Source organism: Cucumis sativus, chromosome 4 (assembly GCF_000004075.3).
Source record: "Cucumis sativus cultivar 9930 chromosome 4, Cucumber_9930_V3, whole genome shotgun sequence".
In the NCBI taxonomy this organism is placed as follows: Eukaryota; Viridiplantae; Streptophyta; class Magnoliopsida; order Cucurbitales; family Cucurbitaceae; genus Cucumis; species Cucumis sativus.
Window position 1 is genome coordinate 1,217,371 of NC_026658.2, and position 10,632 is coordinate 1,228,002.

General features: G+C 32.8%; 2 protein-coding genes and 1 non-coding gene across 3 annotated transcripts; all 3 read right to left on the reverse strand.

Moving 5' to 3' along the window:
• Positions 1-477: 477 nt before the first annotated feature.
• Positions 478-3,909, reverse strand: LOC101206897 (probable 3-beta-hydroxysteroid-Delta(8),Delta(7)-isomerase). The gene is made up of 4 exons (XM_004152120.3): positions 3,532-3,909; positions 1,867-2,013; positions 1,663-1,771; positions 478-984 (listed from the first exon to the last, which is right to left on the reverse strand). The coding sequence occupies exons 1-4, from the start codon at positions 3,683-3,685 to the stop codon at positions 720-722; spliced, it is 675 nt and encodes a 224-aa protein (XP_004152168.1). The 5' UTR covers positions 3,686-3,909; the 3' UTR covers positions 478-719.
• A 663-nt stretch (positions 3,910-4,572) lies between these two features.
• Positions 4,573-4,645, reverse strand: TRNAE-CUC. The gene has a single exon. It is a non-coding gene; the product is annotated as a tRNA-Glu (tRNA).
• Positions 4,646-5,042: 397 nt separating this feature from the next.
• Positions 5,043-10,115, reverse strand: LOC101205628 (potassium transporter 5). Its single transcript, XM_004152280.3, has 8 exons — positions 9,975-10,115; positions 9,213-9,684; positions 9,092-9,130; positions 7,979-8,239; positions 7,813-7,865; positions 7,433-7,547; positions 6,496-7,273; positions 5,043-5,861 (listed from the first exon to the last, which is right to left on the reverse strand). Exons 1-8 carry the CDS (start codon positions 10,113-10,115, stop codon positions 5,357-5,359), a joined length of 2,364 nt encoding a protein of 787 aa, XP_004152328.1. The 3' UTR covers positions 5,043-5,356.
• Between the last annotated feature and the right edge of the window lie 517 nt (positions 10,116-10,632).

The window sequence follows — 10,632 nt, forward strand, 5'->3', positions numbered from 1 at the left end:
CTCACAATCTCTTTCTTTCCTTCCTTCATCTTGGATCATTATTTTGTGCTTTTAAGTTGATATTCTGTTGTTTGTTTGTTTGTGAATTATTTTAATTTCTTAGATTGCATGTTATATAGGTTTGACTTAATATCCTTTTTCTCTTTTGGCTACTTGGGTGTCCTAATTCTCATTCTGCTATTTTTTCCCCTATTCTTGCATTCTAGTTAAAATTAGATTACTTTTTATTTTGTTTGGTGTTTAATTGGTTTTTAATTCTTGATTAATTAAAATCAATTAGAATTCAATTCAAAGTTTTCTTTAACAATCATCCATACATTTACTCTAATTACCATAATTCCTTTGCGAAAATCCACCAGTTTAACAATGCCTCTTCATTTGTCATAGTTCACTCAAACTTTACAGCTTTGCATAGCAAATCTAATGGTATAAAACAATAATAATAATAATAATAAGTTAAGAAACACTTTACCCATATGCAAATTCAAATAGCCTAAATTCAATCAACCCTTACTAAATGAGCTTAATTTATAGTAATTAAGATAACCTTGTTACTTAGAGGTTGAAGTTTCGATCTCTACTATTAATACAATCAATCAACACTCCAAAGATAATTTTCAAGTAAACGTTAAAATTCCGGCAATGTCTTGTTTACTGAATGATATGCAATAATACAACAAGAATTTTGTGTGTAGTACACTTAACCGATGAGTAATAACTTAGAGGGTTTTGGTTTTCGTTTGGCTTTCAATGCTCATTGCAATGCAAATTTTCTTCCAACACCGTATACCGATAAGCGAGGGAATAAGAATCCAGAACGAGTTTGCCACTACGTAGTATGCATAGTAATAAAATGGACCTGAAGAGAAATCATCACCATCTAACACAGCTGTTACGTAGTACAACAATGTCCCATAGAGCTGCCCCAATGATATGGCGAACTGTAGTATGTAACTGTATGACTTTCCCGATGCTATCGCATACCTGCAAATTAACCAGGCCGACAAAATTATATTCAGCCCTAATTTGATTGCTTAGAAATATTACTTCCCGAACTTAAAATAGTCAGGAGATGAAATTAAAAATAGCCTCTAAAAGTTTTCATCCTTCACAACTAGCACCCTTATTGACAATTCATTATAATAGTTTTTCTTTAGTCGAGATTCGAATACAAATTTGACTTATTTTACTCGTACCTCCAAATTATGAATTATTTTGGCCTTTCTCATAGAAATTTTGACTAAAATAAAGATCCAATTGTTGTAATCTTTACTAGATTTTCTGTAATATAATATATAATCTTCATTTCCAAAAGATAAGACGATTTGGAGAAGATAGATGAACCAAATGTTTATGATAATCAAATTCTACCAAACATTAAGTGATTCGAGAAAAGTTCGATCAAATCTTGATCTTCCGCTTGGTTACGATTCCACCCAAAAAGCCCACAAAGATTAATATGCGATTAACACAAGTCAAGAGTATTCAAATCTCAGGGTTAATCTCGGCTGGAAAGGAGCATGTAAAACTATTTCAACAATTTCTCTAAAAGGGTGCTGGTTGTAAAAAAACGAAAATAATAGGTGTTATTTTCGACAATTTTCCAATAATATGATTCCTTGGATGTATAGCATTTCTAAATTCCAAGTAATAAATTCTTACGCTGCTAAGATGCAAGCTGGACCCTCTAAAACAGAAGTCAGTCCTTCAATACTGACAATTCCGGATTCCCTAGCTGCGTATCGAGAATCTCCCTTGCTGTATTCTTTCCCTGACAAGTTGTGCGCAAAGATATTAGAGGATTATCCATACAACCCCTTTAACTACCACATTATGGTACTAAAATAATGAATTAAATTAACTTACAAACTTCGGCAAGGTAGAAAGAAGTCTTGTCCTTGTAAAATTCTGGAGAGAAAACAAAGTAACCCTCGAGAACCATGTGGGTAAGGCCAGTAAATATCCACCAGCACATCAGCAACCTATCAATCTTTGCCTTCTTGGTAAGTCGTCCTGTTATAAGGAGAAAATGAAGATGAAATCAACAAGCATAGAACCACTTCTAGAACTACAATTTTTTCCATTGCTAAATTCAGATTAAAAAAAAGGATAAAGATAAAGATGGAGAGAGCAAGTATACACACAGAAGGTCAAATGAAAGAAACACAAGACGTACTATGTTTTAGTACAACAACTAGTGATGGAAAGTCGAACATTCAATCTCTAGGAAAAAGGGTTATGTCATTAATATTGAGCTAAACTCAGTTTTGGTAGAAACACAAGGAGCACTGGGAAAGAAAAATATGCCATAGTTTGCAACATAAGTACTGGGTGCTGGAGATTAATTCTTCAACTATAAGCTAAGATGACAGTTATGTTGTATTGTCTGAACCAAGAAAGTTGCAACAAGGAAGGATGTGACAGCAACTAGAGTTTTTCAGTTCAGAAAGATTGATGACTGCTTCTATGCTATCTTTTGTGAACACACAAAAAATGCCTAGACCTGAGCTTTCCTGCCCAACGTCAAACTTCTTCTTTTAATCCAAATATTGCAATCACAATAAACGTTGGGTTTTTCTGAAAAGTTACTGAGATGGTGCTCAATTATCTTCTCCTCTCATGGATGCTAAATCGTTCAAAAATTTCCTTTTTATATTGTAAGTTTCCAACAACATTCTCACATTTCAAAATTCCATTTCCAAGAGAGGATACAAATTAAAGATTGAAGGAAAAGTCAAAGAGATGTGATAGCAATAAATTACAATGTCCCAAACTCTCGCGACTACTCCCTAGAATCTACCTCCCTTTGTTTCTCCCCCCAATGAATTTACACTAACATCATTAGTTGCCGTTGTGACTCTCCCTATTTCGAGCCCTTGATACAGTCTTTGAATTTATTGCCCATTATCAATTGTTTCCTACAATATTCATGGTGTTAGGATCCAATATTTGTACAACACTCTAGCTTCCCATCATGAATTTTCTAAATTATTGAACAACTTCTCTGAAATACAACATCTCCATCAATATTCTGCTTAACTTAAAAGATTCATGCCCAAGCAAAAAAAATGTTCAAGTACTAATTTCATAAAGACCAAATATTGGACAAGTAGACCAAAAGAGCACAACTCAGATAAGTAGTAACACAAGGAAAATCTAGCATCTCTATCTGTTTACCAGATCTTAATCCTCTCTAAAAAAAAAAAAAAAAATCACAATAATTGAACGAAACACAGAATTGAATTTTCACATCGGTTTCATCACCAGCCTTCGGATTCAACAAAGACATTCAAAACGACGCGACAAGCAATAACATTCTCAGAGAACACAACAAAGAGCAGAACCATCGATATCATTCAATTCATCATGCAACTCCTAAGAAGCAGACAAAGATCCAACGCAAAAACAAGGTAGAACAGATAAGGAAAACAATCGGTGTTCATCTCCAACACACAGAAACCAGAAATTGAAGAACAGAAAACAGAATCGAAGAAAAATGGAAGCCAAACAAAGAGGAAAGGGAAAGCATACCGGAAAGCGTCCAAACGAGGAGAACGAGGAAAAGAGAAGTGAGGAGGTAGCCGCCGAGAATAGTAGAGAGAGGAAGTGAAATAGGAACATAGTCGGGGAGTTTGAGATCGGTGGGAACGTAAGGATGGGGAGCAGCTTCAGATGCCCCCGCCATTGGTGACTTCCTTGGTTTTTCCCTCTAGTTTTCAATTAATTTTATCCAATGAACACTCAACTCAGCTCACTGTTCTTTCGTTTCGGCCTCCTCCTCTGAGCTGTATGTATATATATAATCTATTCATATATGGATTGATTCGTGAGCTGTATACTATACATCTATATATTATAACATGAGACTAAATGAGGGACACTTTTGACATTAAAAGATGCATTCGTATAACCTGAGACTAAATGAGGGACACTTTTGACATTAAAAGATGCATTCGTAGCCGAAATTTTGGAAAATATGTGCTTGAGAGACGTACTCAGCTAACACTCATATATATATTTACCTTAAACTTGAAAAATGGTGAATTACTCTCATTCATACAAATATTTAATGATTTATTTTAATTATTTTAAGAGAAATTTGCATAAAACACCCCTTATTTTTTTTAAATCAATAATAATTACCATTGATTATTATAAAATAAAAATTATCTCCTCTATATATGTGAGAACTTTAATCCATTCTACTTTTTTCACCCTTATGGATAGTGATCAATAATTTCTGCATGTAAAATAAAATTGATTCATGTTATTATCACAGGATGCAGTGAATGAGGGAGAGAGAGTCGTCATTTTGTTTAAAATATAAAGTCACGTTTTCATTTTATTTTTTTTTTAAAAATGTAGTAGGGTCATACTCTAATAAATTTTAATTATATAAAAATATTTTACCATGTTTGCTAAATTTTTTAACGGGCGTAGATGTACTCTCAAAATGTGTGAATATGCATTATCTTATTCAAACTACAATTTAAGTTGGAAATTCCTATTCAAAAAGAGATTATAAATTTCAAAATGTGAATATAAAATAATAAATAAGATAAACAAAAAAGTTTCCGTTGCCGGGACTTGAACCCGGGTCTCTCGGGTGAGAGCCGAGTATCCTAACCAACTAGACTACAACGGATCTATGAATTTTAAATTACGCTTATATATATATATATAAGAAAATAAACACTCTCGTAGATTTGTTTTTGATTTCATTCCAAAAGGTTAATTAATTACCAATAAAGATAGTTGTTCATCACTCCCTCCCTTAATCAACATAGGATTTTGTTTGAACTTCTAACAATTTCTCTCCTTACCGATTGAATGTTTGATCGTCTATAAATGATTTTCATAAGTTGTTGTCATGCAAAACCTTATAACTTACTTATAAGGATCACCGAACATAAATTATTTGATTTCAGTGTATTAAACATATATAAAAGAGAAATTATCAAAAGTAATATATAATTTCAACTTTATATGATCAAATAATTGTTAAAAACGAGAATGCAAATTTGTTGGACTAATAGAAGCGCTAAGATTCAAATTGTGTCGATTTCCTTCAATAATAAATTTTCTTTTACAGAAGAAGTTTATTTGAACCCTCGAACCACACCAACAATGAAAGCAACTTCTTCCAAAGAGTATACACACATTTATAGTATAACTTTTCGTAGTACTACACAATGAGTAGAGGATTGAACCTCAGCCAGCCTCTAAAAACAAAAGTTACGTCAAAAACACTTTAACCCAAGCTCACCTTGACACTTGACTTACCACTTCAAAATTACAACATTTTAAGTACATAATACAACAAACAAACACTTCTATATGTTTTTCTTGGGGAGAGTCATATTTCGTAAGTCATTCCAACCCTTAAAAGCCTAGTACGTGGAATCTCAAGAACATTCTCCCCTTGCCTAAAGTTCTTCCTCAAGAAACTATAAGCATAATTAACCACCATTTTCTTAATCAATGAAGATTTTGGTTCAGCCACTACTTCTGCTTCTCCCAACAAATAAACCACTCCTTTTTTCATTGCTTTCTCTATAAATGCCATCTCTTCCTCCACTGCAGCCACTCCTAGTACTTGACGATCAGCCGTTCCATTTGACGACCCCCTCGATTTCGATTCGCCGACTGGCTGAATGGAGCCTGACGAGCGGCGAGATGAATGATTTGCCACTTCGGCAGATGCCGTTTCACCTTCGACATGCACTGTTGCTACTGAAACTGGGGGGTCTATTGGTACACCTTCTAGCATTATATGTTCTTGGCGTATGAATTGTTTCAAGCTCTCCACCAACTGCCGCTCAAACTCATCAGAGCCAGTTACTATGTCTTTATATCCATATCTGGTTCAAATTTTACAAATGAAAAAAAGATTAGGATAAATATACGTGAGAGTTAAATTACTTTCTAAATAATTTCTTGTTGAAAGAATTAGTTTTTGAGATGTAATTTCACGTGTATTCTAATCAGTATCACTTTCACCTTTTGAGTTTAGTTGATGATCATTTGACATTATATATCAATCATGAAGGTCGAACCATATCAACATATATAAGTGAACATAGGGTTAAGAATATGAATATTGAAGTGATGGGTTAAATTATAAGTTTAGTGTACGAAGTACTTTTCAATTTGTTTGTACCTTTATTTGCTTTTAATTAATTTACTTTATTATATACACTTACATTTTCATGATCATTAATAAATTTGGTAAACTTATGAATCTAAATTGGTTCTCATCCTTTAAAAAGAAAAATAATGGACAGACTTGTAAAAAAGAATAATGTTATATTAAACAACACAAAAATAACTAAGTTAGAGTTGATTAATTAAGCATATATCAACACTTTTAAAGAATTGTAAGTAAAAATATTTAATGATAAACTTCTATAAGTTCTATTACTGATACTCTTTAAGTGCTAGATTTAAATTGATGCAAATCGTTTTTTAGTCAAATAGTGATTTAGCGAAACATACCTGACAACACATCGAAACATACGGTACTCCCTTGGCTCCACTTGGCGAAACAAAAACCGTTCATTAGGTGTGACTTTGCTTATCGGAATAGACTTGATGGAGACGAAGACGATAACGGAGTGAACAGAAGGAATACTAGAAATGAAGTGAGGGAAAATGGGAGGAATACCTTGAACCAACTCAGAGTAAAGAAGGCCAATTCCAGGGATTCGATTAACATCAGGATTGTTAGCTAACTCAGTTATGTACCCACTAGAAACCTTATTTTTAAGTTCAAAAATATATCTTTCCCTATGAACATAATGCCACACAACCATGATAGCCATGAGAAAAACTGCAAGAACAAGAGGAAGAAAACCTCCTTGAGTGAACTTGTAAAGAACCGACGAGAAATAGAGAAGTTCTATAGAGCCAAAGACGAGAATGAATAAAACTATCAACCAAATACTCGTCTTCCAAATGACAATCATGATGAGAGAAACCATGGCGGTAGTCATGATCATGACGGCGACAACGGCAATGCCATAGGCGTGACCGATGTTTTCAGTGGTTTTGAAAGCAGCGGTTACGATGACACATGCTAACATTAGAAGGTAATTAACCTCTGGGATGTAAACTTGGCCTTCATATGTGGGTGAAGTGTGGATTACTTTTACTCTCGGGAAGCAACCTAGAGATAAAGATTGTGATATTATGGCAAATGCTCCTGAGATCATTGCTTGACTTGCTATGATTGAAGCTGCTACCGCAACTACGAATGTTGGCCAGTATAAAGGATCTGCATATGCACAATTTGTCATTAAAACGACAACGGAAACTTCTGTGACCGACAGTTATTTATGTATTTGTAAATATTTTGGTTTATTTTATTATATTTCAAAAACAATTTTATTACAGATAATAAGAATATACTTATGAACACGATTTAATCATATACCTGGAATGGAGTCATAGAAAGTATGGGCAACATGGTCTGGGAATTTTCTGAGATATGCAGCTTGCCCACTGTAAGCTGCTAATAAAGCAGGAAATACAATGGAAGAGAAACTAATCTGCAAAATCACTCATACTATATTACAAACACATGCCAAATACTATACTATGAAGTGATTGAACGCTTCTTCAAAAGTAATAATCAATAGATTTTTAGACTTTAATTTCAATCTAATTTTGTGTTAAGTGTGGTTAACAGGCTTATTAATTAAACAGAAAACTAATGCTTAGTTTATACTGTTATACTTAATTTTGAAATGATTACCCATAATTATGTTTAATAAAAATCAGTTCCAAAATTTTGATTTAAACGTACAAATTTACCTGGATAGCTCTAACATTGAAGTGACCTAAATCAGCAAACATGGCCTCGGTCCCTACACATGTATATATAAATTAAATATATATGAACATGAATTGATCAAGAGTAGTTAATGAAAAGAAAAGGAATTAATTAGTGAAAAGTGAAAAGAAAAGTAGAGAGGGGGACCTGTGATGCATAGAAAAACACCACCAAGAGAAACCCAAGCTTCTTTCCCATTTCTTTTGAAATAATCAAAGATATATTTAGGGTTAAAAGCTTTAAGAACAGAAGGGTCATGCTTGAACAAATTGAAAAGGCCAATTCCACCAATAAATGCAAACCAAGTAAATATTATTGGAGCAAATGAGAATCCCACTTTGTCAGTTCCAAATCTTTGAATGCAGAATAGAATTACAAGAATTGCTACTGAAATCCCCACAACTGCATCTGTACGCTTAAATGAATCATAATTAATATTATTATTCAATCACCACATGATCATATGATATATACATTATATTTTATTTTCAATTTTTAATAAAACTCTAGTTCTTAATAATAAATTTAAATTATTAAACTTCTATATAATATTTATATATTATTTGAGTTCCAGTTACAACCTTTAGTTTCAATCATTATTTAAATCCTAGAATACAACAACATGTGACTATTATATTTTAACAAAACTTGCATACACAGTTGATAGTTTATTATTATAGAGATAATGCAGCACTTTTCATTTAATTGTGAGGACAGGTTTATATTATTTTAACAAAACTTGTATACATGGTTTATTCTACAATAAACACCAACTAGATGCTTTTTGTTTCTTTATTTCCTTCCAATCAATTGATGAGGACAACTTCCTATGTTTCATTAGTCAACTTTTTTTTTTTTTTTTTTGCATATTAAACATAATGGAAATTGAAACATAGTATCGTGTACTGTCACCTCCTATGTTATGTAGTCAACTTTTGCACGTTTAAACAAAAATATAAGGTCTTAGAAGTAGTTATATGTATATAGAAAATTCAGAAGGTGATTGAATATTAAACAAATCCATATATTTTGTTTCTTATAAGATGTTTTAATCAGTTTGAATTACACGTTATTTTCAAAATAATAATAGTAATAACAGTGATGTAGACATCTTATTTATATTGATTGGTTTTGATTAAAACAATAAGTGAGGATTTAATTATGCGAATCTTCTTAAAAGAATAAAAGTGATGAAGCACTAATAATCCAAAGTTAATTATTTTATGGACTAGATTTCCAATTAAGAAAAGTAAACTGTACCTGTTCCTAGTGAACTGATTCCACTCACTGCTGAGAGCACTGCACAAATCAAACAAAATAAATTACAAGTTGATAAGCTGACATGAAGACATGAACAAAGGAGAATAGAGATCCGAATTACCGGAAATAGATGGAGTGAGAACTCCATCACCAATAACCATGGAAGTTCCAGCGATAGTGACGAGAAAAAGAACAATTTTTGCAAACATACTATTCTCAAGCTTCTCCTTCACCTTTTGAGACCTTCTCAAATTAGAAGGCACAACAAGCTGATAATTAGACAGTTCTCTATCCTCTGGCTGTTCGTTTGGAATCAACCCTACTTTTACATAGCGGCATAACAACGAGTAAAGGGCAAATGTTCCACCATCACCATTGTCATTTGCCCAAAGCACAATGAACACATACTTCAACAATGGAATCAGTGCTATGGTGTAGATTATGAGTGACAGAACTCCGATCACGTCGTCGGTGTTCTCTATATTCCCACTGCTGAACGTGCTTGCATACACGTACAACGGCGACGTCCCGATGTCTCCGTACACCACTCCCACGCTCTGAAATGCTAAACTCAATGTTCGTTGCCAATTTACCTGATAACCCATATAAAAAAAAGTTAGCTTTAGCATTGAGTTTTGGTTATTAGTAAGTTATAACCCTTTGTATTTGGAAGAGTGGATGATAGATAATGAGGGTGATTTGAGATTATGATTTGAAGAAAATCACTTCTCCCCTTAAAAAAAAAATACTTTTAATTAAGAAAAATCAATTTTAATAGAATAAAGATTTCTAATTAATTGATTTTATACGTATAACTACGTAAATAATTTTTACAAATGATATCTAAATCATGAATTTTAATATTTTATCGATAATTTCATACGGTGGGGAGTCGATGGGTGGCAGTGGCAGGGACCCGACCGGCCTCGAGATTGAGCGAGTCAACACGGCGGAGGGTTGCCCATGAAGACTTTCTTCCTTTCAATTTCTTAGTGCCTTCATCCCCTACTTTCTCCTCTGCCATTTTTCTTGTGTGTGGCCTTTCTTTGTGTTGCTTTGCATTTCGTATTTATAATGTAAAAGGATGTAAATTGGTAAGTTGTAGGAATTATTTAGTTGCAATTATTACTTTGATAATATCATATATTATATGCTCTTCCAATGAAATATGAAGTCAACTATATTGTTTAATTTTGTAGGTACGTGACAATTACTCGATCTAATTAAGATATTTAACAATAATAATCCTTTGACTAAAAGGGTTTAGGTGATATATACATAGGACGACCTTTCTTTCTTTCTTTCTTTCTTTCATGTATTGAGTATTTTTGCAGCTTTATTTGAAAATTATTTTGCTACACCTAGGAATCAACAAACAAATCAATTAATTATTAAGTGAGGACAATTATGTTAATTTAATTTGATTTTAGGATTGGAGGTACTTCGCACGAATTTGCAAAAAGAATTATATGCTTATTTTAATTTTCCTCAATAATTCAATTAAGTATTCTTTAATTATTCAATTTCACACTAATTTGTGT

Coding starts and splice junctions, on each gene's coding strand:
- LOC101206897 (XM_004152120.3), bottom strand. CDS start 3,685: ATGGCGGGGGCATCTGAAGCTGCTCCCCATCCTTACGTTCCCACCGAT. Junction 1,772..1,866: donor TTTCTACCTTGCCGAAGTTT/GTAAGTTAATTT, acceptor ACAACTTGTCAG/GGAAAGAATACAGCAAGGGA. Junction 985..1,662: donor CCAGCTTGCATCTTAGCAGC/GTAAGAATTTAT, acceptor GTTAATTTGCAG/GTATGCGATAGCATCGGGAA.
- LOC101205628 (XM_004152280.3), bottom strand. CDS start 10,115: ATGGCAGAGGAGAAAGTAGGGGATGAAGGCACTAAGAAATTGAAAGGA. Junction 9,131..9,212: donor TCTCACTCCATCTATTTCCG/GTAATTCGGATC, acceptor TGATTTGTGCAG/TGCTCTCAGCAGTGAGTGGA. Junction 5,862..6,495: donor ATGTTTCGATGTGTTGTCAG/GTATGTTTCGCT, acceptor AATTTGAACCAG/ATATGGATATAAAGACATAG.